Below are 17491 nucleotides of genomic sequence, written 5' to 3' on the forward strand. Positions count from 1 at the left end.
ACTTGAAGAATTCAGGCATTTTTTTTAATCTTCAATTATGTTGTACATATTCCCATTTTTTCTTTAATTTTGCCCACAAATGCTAGTTTCATTATTATTTTTTATAAGAACATTACGATTTATTAAATAAAACACATTCAAGTGTCCTTAAAATGTCTGATACAAACTGCTCGGGGCGGTTTTGAACATGTTCAAAAGTGCCCCACCATACTTGTTCAAAACTGCCCCAACTGTGTCAACGACATAAAATGTTGAATAAATATTTAACATTAATATATTCATTCAAAAATTCACCGTCAATTACTTTAAAATTCATTAACCATTAACAAAAATTGTATTGCGTTTTGAAATCACGTACCAATTTTTTTTTAAACTCTTACAACTAAAAAACTGAAATAATGCAAAACCACTATAAAAATCACCTTCCACCTATAAATCTGAAAGTCAGCCGAGATAACGATGGAAAGTCATTGACATTTATGGATATCGTGTTGACGGGTTCAAATATCGAAATACTTCTAAAAAAGATTGATATATTAAAATTTCATATGCAGTGTTCAAATGTGCCCCGTGTTCAAAACTGCCCCCTCTTGCCCTATGTCATTTATGCAACAAACTGTTGACGAAATGAAATGTTTTCGTAACAATAAATTCTAGCATTCAAAAATCAGTCAGACACTAAGGCTCTCACTCTCAAAATAATACACTCGCAAACTAGGCCAGAAAATAGAAATTGAAGAATATGTTTATTTAAAATAAAATGTAATTAAAAAAATATTTGCAAAATTTTGAATAGCATAATTCTTTTTGGAATAAAATTAATTGTTGCTTTTTCTAACATTCAAAAGTTGGAAAAAGTAAAGATATGAAAAAAACGAAGCTATGAAAAACCAGAGCTATGGATGCCACAGCTTATAAACTTGGTTTTTGGACTGGCAACAATTGAGAGAAAAGATAATAATATTTAAAAACAAGATAAAAGACACAAAATTTGGTTTTACAAAAAGGTACAGCACGTCATTGTTTGTGTAACGGTTGATTTTTAATAATTTTTGTGGCGAAATTAAGCCCATTTTTTCGACAACTATCCCTCAAACGGGGGGAAAAGCCTAGCCCATACGATTTTTTTTGTCTCTACCCAACCTACAAGCTCTAGATTTTTGGCACATTGCTCCTGAATCACCCTGTATATCGTTCTCTCAATTGTTGCCAACCCAAAAACCACGTTTTATAGCTTTGGTATTAATAGATCTGGTTTTTCATAGAATCTGTTTTTCACATCTTTGACGCGAATAAATCTATCGCGCATAACTCTGGTTTTTATAACTTTGTCGGTTTTTCCAAAAGTTGGTGACGACACTTTTAATTGTTTTATGAATGTACTGGTGGTGCACCTGACTGTGAATTTTTTCTGTCTGTCAACAAATTTCCTATTAAACTAACGTGACCTTAAAGTACATGTACACTAGTGTGGTCCACGTTATAAGGCAAAAAAATAAACCATATAATTCATTAGTTCCCCACGCATTATTTTGCTTCAGACATCAATACCAACACATGCTGAAAGTTTTAGCCCTCAAAAGTAAAAGGAAGAGGGCGCTCATTAGCTTTGGAATATTAGACTTTGTTACCCTTACCTTACCCTTAATATCTGATTATATTGTATTAGGACTTGGCTTGAGGTTGGAATTTGGCTTAAACATGATAAGCAGAAGCACGCATGTTCCCGACAACCATGTAAATGATTTTCATGTTTCTTTGGTTTTGAGTCACTAGCTCGTATTTCATTGATTAATTCTGTTTTGTTAACTTTAAGCAAAAAATACTTACAGACGAATTTAAATGAACAAAAATTATTATCTGTGAAAATATCACTTAACTATTGGTTTTTTATGAAAAACTTTACCACATCATAACTTAATCCACTTGATAAATCCAAACAAGAGTTAATTACTAGGCATGAGGACCCAGTTATAACAGCATGTGAGCAAAAACTTTGAGCTTGTTGAGCGCCCACTTACACTTCACCTAAAAAGCTGAAATTTCACGTGTGTAATACAAAACACATATGCAACCAATTTTTGAGTGGGGAACAACTCAAATGTAAAAACCAAAAAATTGGACCACCCTAATGTACACGTATTTTTATCATCTCTGGATCTTATCAGAACATCGAAAAATAGTAAAATTATTTACTTTTAAACAAATAACGGTTGAATTGCCACAGTTCGCTAAATGACCACTTGCATTTGCATTTTTAACTAAATACACATACAAACATCCTGCAAAGTTTCAAATCGATCTTATAAGCTATTCATTTGTTTTCAAAATGTCAAACTTTTGAGCAGAATCAAAAAAACTCTAGCGTAACATAACTTAAGATTTGATAATTCATTTTACACTTAAATAAGAATAAAAAATATCATGTCATAGTTTCAAAATCTCCAATTTTAAAATATTTTCTAATAACGCATATTAAATAAATGAACTTTTTCACTCACTTTTGAAACACGGCCAATTATGCCCAATTTGTTTTTATTTAAATTATTAAATATTTTTGAATTATTCTTCAAACGAATTTATTTAAAAATTAAAATAAATATTTTTTTAAAACAGTTAACCTTATTACGAACTGCATTAATAAAAATCGCTAAGCTACCAGACACACAGACATGCAGAGAAGACTATCTCGAAGAAGATCAACTATCTGAAAAATGAATAACTTTTATTATTTCGATGTACAAAAAAAAAAAAACATTAATATAAAACAACAATGTCATGTAAGTGATTGAATCACGCTCAAATGCAGACACTGTGGCGTATACGTAATTTTTTTTTTCTTAATATCATTTTGGTTTTAACTTATCACTTTCAACTAAAATTTATAAAAATTGCTTGGATTAAAAATTAAATAAAATTCGTCTATGCGGAAAACACGATTATTCCAACTCATTTAGCTTCATCAATTTTTAAATCACATAATTTTAATCAATATAATTCAAAACAAATCTCTCCCAGCGAATAACCAAAAAAATTTCAAAAATCAAAAAGAGCCATACATTATTATGAGTGTATAATATAATCATCTCTTTCGAGAGACATCACAATTTTAATCCTCTCTTGATACTGATAATAAAATGCTCAATACGAAAATATACCTATAAGGGTCAATACAAAACAAAAATAGAGATAATGTATTGCTTCATATTCATGTGGCACATACTAATCTAAACTTTATTTGAGAGTATTTGTACTTCCGAATGAAGGTTAAAAACTTCAGACCGATCCATTTTGGTTTTTCATCGAAGGTTTTTCTGAAAATTTATTACAACCCCCGTCGTCGGCCGGTTTGTTTGCATTTATTTTATTTTCGGAAATTTCTTAAATGAATAATTTTTGTCTGAAGGCAATTTTTGAAAATTATTGAACTAAATGTACTAATTTGTGACGTTTTAGTTGTTCTGTTTACCTATTTTTCATATAATAATACTGTCTGTGGGTGGTGTATCAACAATCAACTTATTATCTAACACTCGGAATATAAGCAAATAAAATCTACAGTAGACGACTTAAAGTGTTTAAAAAATTCTAACAAAAATAAACAAATAAGGAAAAATTGTATTAAAACTGCAAGAGTGTTGCAGTTTAAACAAAAAACAAAACAAAAAATAATTCGTTTTTTTTTTTAGTTTACTTAAGCATTTTAGTTAAATTGTAATCAATTTACTGTCGAAAATAGTAAAACGCGAACAAGTTTGATAAGGTCTCTTATCAAAAAATACGATACAAACGTTAAGAGCATCTGTGTGTGAGTTTTTAATTTTTTTTTAAATATTTGCTTGGAGCGCGAAAAGTATCCACACGTGTGTATTAATGTTTGATTAATTTTTATGTGTATATGTGGGTGAGCCATATGAAATGCAAAACTTTTCAAATCAAAATGATAGTAGTCGACGTTCTAGCCGATATCAGAATATTGTTGGTATGTGTTGCAAAAACTCTGTTTATTTTTCCCATTTTGTGTTTTTTTTTTTCTGTGTTTTGTTTTATTTTTATTGATTTTAAAATGTGTTGAATTGTTTATTTATAATTGAAGGCAGAAAGATAAATTAAGTAAATGATCAAAATGCTTCTTTTAATTATTTTATGCTTCTTTTTTTATAAAATTAAGTATCAAAATTATTGATTTTCTTAATATTTTCTATTCATTTTCAAATATCCAAGAGAAAATGTCTTGTAATCAGAATTTACTGATCTAAACATTGACTGTATTTTTATTTTGTTTGCTTGTGGAAAACCAAAAACGTCGTGCAACAAAATTTATTTTAGCTAATTTAATTTATGCCGATACAGGATAACAAATCTGGAGCATAAATTTGGCCATTGATGAGTTGACGGGAAAAAAATAAGTCGTTTTTAAACTGAATTCTAGATTAGAACAAAAAAACAACCCAAGTCCTTTTTGTTAAAACATGACAGAGCTTTTATTGCGAAATGCAATAGTCAAAAGCACTTGGATTTTATTTTTCAAGTGCAATTTTGATTTATGGCAATATTGAATTAAAATAATTCCAAATGCCTTCACTGTGGTTCACCTGAATGATCAATGAATGGGTTCAAAATAAAAGAAAATTTCTGAATTGTTACTGATATGATCGGTGCTACTGAATGCATTCAATAATTAATGAAGGAAAACCAAAGGACTTAGTTTAAAAATAATAATTTTGTGACTTAATTGTCCAAATGCTTTAAAAATAAAATGCACGACTGGGTCGCACGAACTTGCTCTTAGAGTTAAAGTTTCTTAAATTTTTAAGACTTTTTATATAGAAATTTGGAAAAAAAATATGGGTTTATTGTTTAAAAAAAAATAAAATCTGAAATCAAATTGCCCTATAAAGTAAGTATGCAGTTTTGATTGATATATTAAGATTCATTTTTAGAAAAAAAAATTTCAAAATCGTTAGAGCCGTTTTTTAAAAAACTAATTTTTTATAAATAACACTGTGATAGCTAAAAAAACCGACAGAGGGCTCTTATGTCTACTAAAGATAATTCGAGTATGCAGAACACGATGGCGTTCTTAGTTTTTCTGGATTAGGTCAAATAAGAAAGATTTTTGCGTTTGAAATTTTGTTTGCACATGCCAAAACTGAGGGTATAAAACACCATATATTTTCCAATTTTTGATTTTTATCGATAAAAAAATGATGGAAAATCTATTCTATTTGAAGTATTATTCGTAAAAAAAGTTATTTGAAAAAAAATCTGTCGAATAACTATTTAAATCATTATTTTTTGGCAAAAAAACGGCGATTTTTCTTCAATTTTTCTTACATTTTTTAACTATAAAGGTACAAATGTATGCGAAAACTCAACATTTTTTTGTACACACCTTGTATGTGTTAGTACTCTGGAATATTATACATTATGTAGATGTAGATATTTAATTAAAAAATCAGGCATGGTATCAATATTTTTATTTAATTTTTGTTTAAGTTCAAAAAATCATTTTTCTTTCAATTTGTTTTAAAATTAAAACATATTTACTATTACTTCCATCTGCATTATATGAGCTTACATACACAACACATAATATATTTGTCACAGTCCCACTTTAACTGAAGAAAATATTTAAAGATCAGAAACGTGTTTCAGATAAGCGGTTTTTTCTCTAAAGAGGGTTTCTCTTAAGCGGGTTTTTATGCTACTTGAGCCCATGGGCGTTTTGCCCCCACTTCCCCTTCATATGTAGGTATTGCATTTAAACTTTTTGTAATTTTTTTATTTTATAAACTTAAAAATTTTAAAAAAAGAAAACAGTGTTTTACTGCTACTTTTTCACTCTTAAGCTTAACCAATATTGTAGATAGGTAGGAACTGCCTATTCGTATTTGTAAACAAAGCCATATTCTATCCTGAAATACAACATCAAATCGTTGCCACCGAGTGCTGCATTTAAATTTAAGTAATACGAAAAATATTAGAAAAATTGAAGAAAAATCAACGTTTTTTTGCCATAAAATAATGATTTAAAATGTCATTCGGCAGATTTTTTTTTCAAATAACTTCTTTTACGAATAATACTTGCGAAAAAATAGATTTTCCATCATTTTTCATCGATAAAAAATCAAAAATTGGAAAATATATGGTGTTTTATACCCTCAGTTTTGGCATGTGCAAACAAAATTTCAAACGCAAAAATCTTTCTTATTTGACCTAATCCAGAAAAACTAAGAACGCCATCGTGTTCAGCATACTCGAATTATCTTTAGTAGATATGAGAGCCCTCTGTCGGAAAAAAAAAAGTTCCATTTTCGAACACAGTGTAATTTTTTGGAAAAAGAGTTTTAAAATAAAATTGGTATGCCATTTTGTAGAAATTACTAATCAACATCTTACAACAAAATTTCAAAAAAATTCAATGTCCCTTTTTCGAAAATTTGATTTAAAAAAAAAAAATTTATTTTTTTGGAAATTTTATTCTTGGTTCATATTTAAATTATATAAATGCTTCTTCACAAAAAGTTTCGTTGAAATCAAATAAGCAGTTTCGGAGATAATCGGATTTGAAAAAAAAAAAACGGTTCTATGGCAGGTACCGTTAATAATGATTTTCAAACAAAAATTTTTTCATTAAAAGATAGACCTTAGCTTAAAACTACTACTTGAAATTTTTAAACAAAATCGTTTGAGCAGTTTTTGAGATATTTCAATTTTACTAAAATCGGTATATGACAAGTACCGTTATTTTTGGTCCAAAAAAATCAATTCCAAAAATTCCTCTGGAGAGTCACCAAATGACGCTACATACCAAGTTTGACATCAATCGGTCCATCCGTTTAGGCTGTAGCTCCTTATACAGACAGACAGACAGACAGACAGACGGATTTCCGGGACCCATTTATGCATTTATGGCCATGTTGATGCGTGGAGACTGCAGATCATGTTATGAATAAGTAGGTATAAAGTTTTTTGAAGAAGTCTTCATCAATGTCAAAAGGCGCATCAATAAAGGAGCTACGGAAAATTTTGAAAACATAATTTCTTTCCTCTAATGAGCATTTTTAAAATTTAAAGTTTGTAGAATATCCATCTGAATTTTTCTTCGAGTTAACTATACAGGGTGTCCCAAAAGTAATGGATCAAATGAAATATACTGATAGGCCAAATTAAGGGCTCTCAAAATTTAGTAACTTGTCCATCCCGAATCCAATGCAGTTTTTGTGAAGTTTCGAAAAATCTCTACTTTGCAACAGTATTTTGCTTCCTCCGCCCATAATTCATTTTGGTTTTTTTTTTTTACTATTTTTTCACTAAAATATTGCCAAATAGTAAAAAACAATTAACTGATCAAAATATTTTGTTTTTCTTACGCCATTTAGCTGAAAATTAATTAACAGTTTCAAGTTTTACGAAAACTACATTTCTTACTTTTATTTCAAAGCAACACGCCGAAAAAAATTTGTATGGCGTGAGTCTGGTTTATTATTTGAAAAATAATATTGCAGTTTTCAAATAAGTATAAAAGTTTCAAAGTTGAAGTTAGATCGAAAAATATTACAATTTGCATTCAACAAAACATAGTTTTTCAGGGCAAAAAAAAAAAACAAACAAAAATAAAGGCTTTTCTTCAAAGAGAAATAATACAGTAAAATAAGGAGAAAAAAGGGGTAAATCTCGGAATGAATGTTAGTAGAAATTTTTTTTGCTCAATATCTTCCTTTTGCCATTCTATAACATATCTCAAAAGTCTAGAAAAATCTCATGTCCGCTTGTCGCGATTTCAAGGTCATATCGCGAAATGGAGATTTTCAAAATTAGCAAAAATAGGCTATGGTAGTATATACACATATGATACATGATTTCAAGGTATTTTTTAATGCTGATTCCAAAAAATCTAAAATCAAGACAATCTGACGTCTCTGGAAAAAGTTATACTTGTCTTTCATCTGTCAACTCATATTATTATAACAGTTGCAAACTTACTGCCGAAAAACCCTTAAAAATTATGGTAGATGAACCAAATTTTGCATGAAGATTTTAGAATCCATCATTATTAAAAATCAAAACAATCCATTACAAAAAATATATATACCTACGAAATAATGGTATTTTTTGATGGAGGGGCAAATTTTAGGATATGCACTAAAGAAGATTCTTGTTCATCTTAGGAATAAGTGCAAATAGGCTAATTTTTTCATTTTAATCTTTGTTTGGATATTCTTTAACTACCCTCAAAAATCTAAAAAAATCTCATGTCCGCAAGTCCTAATTTTCTTGGTTTGAAAATAAGGTGCAGATTTTAAAAAATTGGAAAACTACACTTCAGATATTTGTGTCAGATCAACATGAATAAGGTGCATTACTTTTCAGGGATGGTCAGGTTGACTTGTTTGTGAGTTTTGTTGGAATTAGTGTTAAAAAATACCTTTAAATCATGTCGCTTATGTTGGTATACATATAAAAATTTAAACTTTTCTTATTAATTTTTTAAAATCTGCACCTTATTTTCAAACCAAGAAAATTAGGACTTGCGGACATGAGATATTTTTAGATTTTTGAGGGTAGTTAAAGAATATCCAAACAAAGATTAAAATGAAAAAATTAGCCTATTTGCACTTATTCCTAAGATGAACAAGAATCTTCTTTAGTGCATATCCTAAAATTTGCTCCTCCATCAAAAAATACCATTATTTCGTAGGTATATATATTTTTTGTAATGGATTGTTTTGATTTCTAATAATGATGGATTCTAAAATCTTCATGCAAAATTTGGTTCATCTACCATAATTTTTAAGGGTTTTTCGGCAGTAAGTTTGCAACTGTTATAATAATATGAGTTGACAGATGAAAAATAGGTATAACTTTTTCCAGAGACGTCAGATTGTCTTGATTTTAGATTTTTTGGAATCAGCATTAAAAAATACCTTGAAATCATGTATCATATGTGTATATACTACCATAGCCTATTTTTGCTAATTTTGAAAATCTCCATTTCGCGATATGACCTTGAAATCGCGACAAGCGGACATGAGATTTTTCTAGACTTTTGAGATATGTTATAGAATGGCAAAAGGAAGATATTGAGCAAAAAAAATTTCTACTAACATTCATTCCGAGGTTAAACCCTTATTTAACTGGATTAAAATAAACAAACAACATTTCTAAAAAATGTGTTTATTTTTGTTTGTTTTTTTTTGGTTTGAAAACCCCTATTTTGTTAAATTCATATTGTAATAATTCAAGTACAAGAACAAATTCAGTATAACTTGTAATGACTGTTTCATGTATCCCTTTAGGACTCTCTGTATTGATAGCCACACTTTTCAGAAGTTAATAGAGAGAATATGTACGCACTTAACCTTCAACCGAGAGAAATGTTAGATAGTTCCAATTTTTTGTTCGAAAAAAAACTACATTTTCACTTTTCAAATCACGATGAGTGTTGGACCTCGTTCTAGATTCCTTACAAAAATTAAAGAAAAACCCTCTGTAACACTATTATAATAATCCAACGTAGGGTAAAGGCACCAGTATCCGGACAGTGTTAGTATCCGGACACTTTGTGATATTTTTGCAATCAATAGGTAAATCATCCTAATAAATTCGAATATAACCACAAATATACTTTCTCTGATGTATTTCACATATAAATGCAAAGTTTCAAGCAGATAACCTGACTGGTTTAAGAGATATACTTCAGTTAAGTGTCCGACATCAGGGGTGAGGTTGTGAAAATGATTTTGTGTAAGAAAAAAATAGTGGAAACATTTGCAAAAACTAAGAAAATTGAGACCTGTTTATTAATTTTATTATAAAAGGAAATTGTTAGTTTTGAGTAAATATGATACATTTTGATAATTTATTAATAAAATAGTCAAAAAGTTTTTTTTTTTATTATATTTTTTAGTGTCCGGATACTAAAACTAAAATTTAAGACTTTTTTTAGTTCCCGGACACAGTGTCCGGATACTGAAAATATGAGGGAAAAGGAAAAATCGCTTTTTTAGGCTTAACTTCTGGTAAATTTAATCATAATATAGTTAAATATATTAGAAATTAGTTAAATGTAACAGAAATAAAGTTAAATACACCAGAAATAAAGTTAAATATACCAGAAGTAAAGTCATCCCTTCGTTATTTTCTCTGTGTAGCCTCCTTAGGCTACATAAATATTTATCAGACTACTACTAGATGAGGAGCGAAACCTTTTTTGATTATGTTGCAAACTGCGGACACAAACGCTTGCTTCATGACAAAGTGGAACATCCTGTGATGGACACATTTAACACTAAAGTTGAGTGAATTTTGTTCCAAAAATCTAGTAATTTTGTACGCATTGCCACTGAAGACAACCCACATCATGCTGTCGGCTGTCGTTAGTGTCTTTAAATCCCCCTAATCTGATTGGGACATAACAGTTCATGATAAGGATGCAAAAAATGTAGGCCAAACACTTCCAAACAAAATTTTTCACCACTTTTAAATGAAGCAATAATGAAAAATATGGATATGGTGTTAACAATGTGATGTTATTGAGGAATGAGGAACCCTAAATTTTTTTGTCACCTTCAGTAATTATGAATTCTGGAAATATTCGTTCCGTGCTTCAATCTATCTCCAAGCCTACCAATTTTGACAATTCCTTCGATTCCGAACGAAGTTTCAATTTCATCCCAAGAATCTCGTTTTAACATAAACGTACCTAAGTCCTTATTTATAATAGTTTAACGAAAAGTTTACTAAGAAAATTGGACTGTTACCCTTATTATAAGAACTAATTTTCGTTTGTTTTGTAGGTACCCAATACAAAAGCACTTATAGGATTTTTTTAAACTGAAATGAAATATTATTAATTCTTTTAACAAATATAAGCTGTTAGTGTGTAATTTTTGTTGATTGCTTAGTGATAACTTTTATTAAAAACAATTTTAAACCTTTAATAGTACCTACCAAACAGTTTTTTTTTTTCATATTTTTTTCAGAAACAAAAGATGTTTTATTTCATAAAAGCGGAAAAAGAATCATAAATTCATACAAAATTATCGTGTCCGGATACTGAAATAAATTTGTCCGGAAACTAGATTTTGCGTCCGGACGCTAGTGCAAATCGAACTTTTTTATTATTTTTATTTTTAAATAATAAAATGTTTTATTTAAAAATTATGTGAATGTAACATTATTACAAAAATGACAAACTTTAACAAACTACCAAAATATTTGCTATAGCTTGAACAGCAATAAAACTATTCGACGAGAAAGTTTAAACGTACCTTAACTGTCCGGATACTAGCACTATAGTGCCTTTACCCTATCCTCCCGAGTTTGTAGAGCTTCTCGCAATTCATGTTTCAACCTAAAAATCTATAATATGTATGATAAATATTATCAAATAATTAAATAAAGGATAAAGAATTTTCTTATACTCATATATTATATGTTGTTTATTTAACAAACGTTTTCGGGAATTCTTCCCATCTTCAGGTTCAAGCAAATAATAAATATTTTAAATATTTTAAATTTAAATTTACATAAAAATCAATTTCTCAAATCTCTTAAATTTAAAAAATTAAAGTAATTTTTAAAAAATATCAAATAAGAATGTATGAATTTTAATCATAACCTAGCAGGTTTTCGGTTATTAAAACAAATAAATAACCCAAAATTATTAAATGCATACGAAGAAATATATATTCATCGTACAAATAATATGAATAAAAACAAATTATTTGAACGATCTTCCTTACATGCATTTTTGAAACCCTTTACAACTAAAGACATATTTGAGACAAAATTCTAAAACGCATTTATTCATTTATCTTATTTTATATTAAAACCAAATTAAAATTCATACATTCTTATTTGATATTTTTTAAAAATTACTTTAATTTTTTAAATTTAAGAGATTTGAGAAATTGATTTTTATGTAAATTTAAATTTAAAATATTTAAAATATTTATTATTTGCTTGAACCTGAAGATGGGAAGAATTCCCGAAAACGTTTGTTAAATAAACAACATATAATATATGAGTATAAGAAAATTCTTTATCCTTTATTTAATTTAAAGACTCATATAGTTTCCAAAAAAAAAAAAAAAAAAAAAAAAAAAAAAAAAAAAGTAATTTTTTACTTATTCAAATTTATTATCAAATAACCCACATTCTGTAATTTTTTGGAGAAAATACATCAAAAATCGTAAACACTTGTCACTATTGGATGTGCCTTATTTTGATGATCAATTTACATTAAATTGGTCATACTCAACGCTTTTACACACCATTGGAATACAAATTAATTTCACCCATAAACAACCTTGATCAATCCAAGTAACAGGGCATTAAGTGAAGTTTGTATTGTCAATAAAGCGCGCAACTCCACAATCACCGCAATTACAATCCCAATAAAACTGTCACGATATGTGTGTTAAAAAAAAGAAAACACCAAGCCAATAAAAAATAATAAACATTTTGGAGAAAACTTTTTAACAGACATTATAAATAAAAATGTTTACAAGATATTTTCATGTACCTAGTGTGTTGCGCAACAACAAAAACACTTTTCAATTTAGCTATTCGGTACATAAAAAAAAACTATTTTATTAAGATTTTCAATAAAAATTGGTGATACAAATAAAATTTATCAAGAAATTCATTGGCTAACTTCGATACATTCAATGGGCAACACATTTGACCCATATTGAATTCGATGTCAGTTTAATTTAGCCAACAATAAAACTTTTTTTCTTTACCCTCATCTTTATTATTGTTTGTTTTGATTAATTATAATCGTTTATTGTCATCACGTGTTTGGAGCGTGAATTAGTTTTATTGCCAGTAGAAAATATTCAATATTTGTATAAATGTTTATTCATGATGAGAAGAGTATTCGATTGGAGGGTAGTAAAGTGTGAAAAAATATATATTTTTTTTTTTCTCTTTCATGCAATTTGCATATCAAGCTTTCATTAACTTTAAATGTCATGAAGGGGAAAGGCAGACTGTTGAGTCTTATAAAAGTGTTAATGAAGATGACTATTCGATAAACATTATAGCTTACTGTTAGTCAACAAGTCAAAAATAAAAATAAAAGTTCCTATAGGCCAAAATGTCCACCAAACAATCAAATCATTATACAACCAAACAACAAAACACTTACAACAAACGAACAATCAAACAAACAATCAAACAAACAATCAAACAAACAATCAAACAAACAATCAAACAAACAATCAAACAATCAAACAAACAATCAAACAAACAATCAATCAAACAAACTAAACAATCAAACATACAATCAAACACAATCAAACAAATAATCAAACAAACAATCAAAAACAAACTATATACATTAAACACTATACATAAAACACTATTTGATTGCACTCATAACCATAGCAGCGAAGCGCTATGCAACGGGCAGGTCGGCTAGTTAAGAAAATATAAATCGGTCAGCTTTTGTTTTTTATATTTTTTATAATAGACAAAAGTTGTCTTCTATAAAGTATTAGACAAATTGCGCTGCAAAATGATAGGCACATTTGTTTATATTTTTTTTTGTAGATTTTTAGCTTAAATGATTTAAAATCTAAAATATGTAATGTAACAGAAAAAAAAAGAAAAGTAGGACTACACTGTAACGAAAATAATTCTCTTACGTTTCTTTCTTTAATTCTTTACGTGACATTCATAATAATTCGTCAAGTCCATTTGAAATTTGTGCACTTCAAAACAACTTCTAGATTCTCTGTTTCAGAAATTTTGCTCACAGGTCACCAACACACGACGCACAGTGGGGCAGCCCCATATAGTGTGGTTATATAAAGGTTATTTTTTAAATTAAAGCTATGCGAAAAAAAGATCACGAGTTCTAAACTTAACAGTAAAATTGATAAAATGAGCATATTTGTTTTGTTCAAAGTCTTTGATTTATGTTTATTCATGCGGTTGAAGTTGAGAGTTTTAGAGCAAAAATTCAGTTTTTAATACATAAGTAATAAAAAAGGTATTCTTTTGTTTTTTTTGTTAAACTCAATATTATTTGAGAAAAAAATAAAATACAAATTTTTCGCATAGATAAAAGTATGTAAATTACTATTCTTCTGCAAAAAAAATTTAAAAAAATATATATTTAAAAACTGAATGAGAAAATAATGAATTTTTTGAAACGCATCTTAAAGTTTTTTCTCAAAATCTTCTGTTTAGGCAAATATTTAGCAAGTCTAAAAATGGAGAAAGCATGATAAGCAATTTCTCTATAAGCCCATATACACACTTTTGCTAAATATTTGCCTAAAATATTTTTAATGAAATTTTGAACTTCAAAAAACGGTTGTTTTAAAGAAAGTGCTTTTTTGTTTTTATTAAAATAAATTACAAAATCATTTTTTTTTTGACAATCATACACTGATTACTTATAAACAATGTTTTTTTTCTTTTTAAAAGTTGTTTTTTTTTATTTTATTATAAGAAGTTTCGTGAAACAGGGTGATTTGATATAAAAAGTTAGTGCTTTTGTTGTTTATTTTTTTTTTTATTGAAATATTTTTTAATTTAATTTATTATTAATTTTTTTGCAATTAAAATTGATGCGGCTATAAGGTTTTTAAAAAAAAAGTCCCACCTTACAAAGCAAATTTGAAAAAAAAAAATAACTTGAACATTAAATTTGACAATTTTTTTCAAAGTTTTGACTTTGAAATTATATTTCACAAAAAGTATTCGTGAAAAATACTTTAATCAAAAAGCATATGAAAGAATGGAAAATAAGCTTTAAAAAAAGCTATTGCACAGTATTCTATGTCTTTTTTCTTGATTTTATGTATTTTTTTTTATTTAAGGTCAAATTTTCAGAAAATTTCCCCTCCCACCGGAACGAGGGGTGATACAGCCCCCTTCCCACACAATTTTTTTCTTAGGTTAAACTGAAGAACTATTTCTTAAAACAAAGTTCAAATTCAAAATTATGGGTTTTTTCAAATGTATTAATATTTTGTCCCCTTACTTAATTTCCTGGAGAAAAATAAAAATTTTAATGAAAAAAAGTTCACAAATCGACCTATTCTGCCCCACTGTGCGACGTGTTCAGAACAGGGTTGTAAAAATATCAATTAAAAAAATGCATTTGAAATTTAAAAATTTTTATTGCAAATAGAAAATATTTGCATTAAAAAAAAATATTTGCTGCAACTAAAAATATTTTGCATTAAAAAACTGTTATTGCAAATAAATAAAAATATTTGCATTGAAAATAAAATTTTTGTTGCATATAAAAATATTTTGCATTAAAAAAAAATTATTGCAAATAAAAAATTTCTGCATTGAAAAAAAAAAAAATCAATGTAAAATGTGTGCATTGAGTATTTTGTTTTTTTTTTTTTAATATTCGTCGAATTTATTACAATTTTGACTATGTATTTGGCCTTAATTTAGGTTCAATATTATAGCTAAAATAACTTATAAGCTATTTTATCTATACATAGTATTTAATCTATAAATGTCCAAAATTGTAAGAAATTCGACGATATTAAAATAAAATAAAAATACTTGCATTGATTTTTTTTTTCAATCCCAGAAAAAAATTTTATTTGCAATAAATATTTTTTTAATAAAAAATATTTTAATTGAAATAAAAAATTTACTTTCAAAGGACATTTTAAAATGTCGTTTGGTAAATTTTTGTAGGATGGGTATTGATATATAGAATCATTATATGTCTCGAAAAAAGCTTTTTAATAAAAGAAACATTTTTCGGCTGTCTTTTCAAACGTATTATGCTTTTCAAAAAGAATGCCACGTAGACCTCAAATTCTGTCGGAAGGATTCTATTCAATCTTTAAGTATAACAGAATAGTTTGCGTTAGAAATCAAGCGAGTATTCTGAGTTTGAAGAAGTTACTGTTCGAAAGACGTGGCCCAAATGCGATAAAATTAGGGCTACGTTTAAACTAAATTTTGGAGAGATTAAATTTATTATAGTACCTAAATTTATTAATACAATCATTTTTGTTTTCATTCTAGGTCGCGGAAGTTGGGCTGATGACATTGATTTTGATTTAAATGGAGATTTCAATAGTACCGGATATTTGAACAAGTACATATAACACCCAAATTCCATTTAAATATTTGAATAACAAATTCTATTATTCCAGTGAACCATTTCTATCATTTTCTCCGGCACTGACGGTTCTCAAACAGGAAATCCATTCGCCACAAGCTGATCAATTGAAAGGTAGCAAAAGTCCTCTTAATCAAGAGAATTCTCTAAGTTCAGATAATCATGATACCGAACAACATCAAGTAAATGGCACAACACCTGATTTAAATGAATCGAATGCTTCATGTGGATCTCCATCATCCCATCAAGTAGTTGCTGCCAAATCCGGTTATGATAATTCCAAGCCAATAACAATCAATGGATTCTCGGTAAACAATCAACAACAACAACAACAGCAAACCGATAAATCATTGATCAATGGTAAGTATTTTGTTTTTGCACTCAGCTTCACATTGAATTCTTATTTAAATAGCTCGCAAAAGTCCAATCCAACCAATAGCAGATTCTTCAAAAAGTGAAAATAGCTCATCGTTGGCGGATGATTACAAGTAAGTTCCTTGCCGCTATGCGGTTTACGAAAATTTTGAACTTTCTTCTTGCAATTTATAGATTCCAGTACATTTTGGCTGCGGCTACATCGATTGCAACAAAGAATAACGAAGAGACCCTTACTTACTTGAATCAGGGTCAGAGCTATGAGATTAAATTGAAGAAAACTGGTGATTTATCCTTTTATAGGGATAAGATATTGAAGGTATGTCAAATTGGTGTAACCTACCAACATTTTCTACACTTAATTTTATCATTAAATTTAAAAATTATATTCATGGTGCATAATAACACAAGGTTCTACAAGTAAGCTAATATTTCTGCTATTTTAAGATCCAAATTTTAATATACCTACCATTATTGGCCAACGCAATTTTGCTCTTATAGCATTGTTTTTAAAATGTTCTAGTGTATTGTGTATTTTTGATTTAAAATGATCAAAACAACATGTTTAAAAATTGAAACGGAATTACTTCTGGAAGGGTAAAATTTACCCTTGACTCGACTCTCGACTGCTTGTACTTAAAACAGTATAGACACAATTTCTGACCAAACTGATAAAATTTGAAAACCAATATCTTGGAAACCATTATTCCCACAAAGATGACTTTAGACTCCAGTTATAAGAAAATTTAAGAGATTTTAAGCTGTGAAAGGCCAAAAGTAACAATATCTTAAACGAATTTTGGCTCATTAAAAAAATATGCAGTTTGATTTCGCTTTTAAAGATGGATGCATTTTAAGAAAAAAAAGTTTCTAATTGTTGGAGCAGTTTTTTTAAATATTTTTTTTGAAAAAAAAAAAAAATAAATAAAATTGGTTGACATTAATTAGTTTTTATTAGAGATGCCGCGAACATTCGGTCACTATTCGGTATTCGGCCTA

At 28.1% G+C, this 17491-nt stretch overlaps 1 protein-coding gene across 2 annotated transcripts in view; it reads left to right on the plus strand.

Annotated features, from left to right (window-relative positions):
* The window catches only part of LOC129913215 (putative uncharacterized protein DDB_G0286901), a 57871-nt gene that overhangs the window by 21808 nt on the left and 18572 nt on the right, over nucleotides 1-17491 (plus strand). For both annotated transcript variants that reach the window (XM_055991778.1, XM_055991784.1), the window contains exons 4-7: nucleotides 16021-16093; nucleotides 16152-16477; nucleotides 16530-16605; nucleotides 16667-16811. In XM_055991778.1, coding sequence (XP_055847753.1) covers nucleotides 16021-16093; nucleotides 16152-16477; nucleotides 16530-16605; nucleotides 16667-16811 — 620 coding nt within the window. The remainder of the gene's footprint in view (nucleotides 1-16020; nucleotides 16094-16151; nucleotides 16478-16529; nucleotides 16606-16666; nucleotides 16812-17491) is intronic.

Source organism: Episyrphus balteatus, chromosome 1 (genome assembly GCF_945859705.1).
Source record: "Episyrphus balteatus chromosome 1, idEpiBalt1.1, whole genome shotgun sequence".
Classification (NCBI taxonomy): Eukaryota; Metazoa; Arthropoda; class Insecta; order Diptera; family Syrphidae; genus Episyrphus; species Episyrphus balteatus.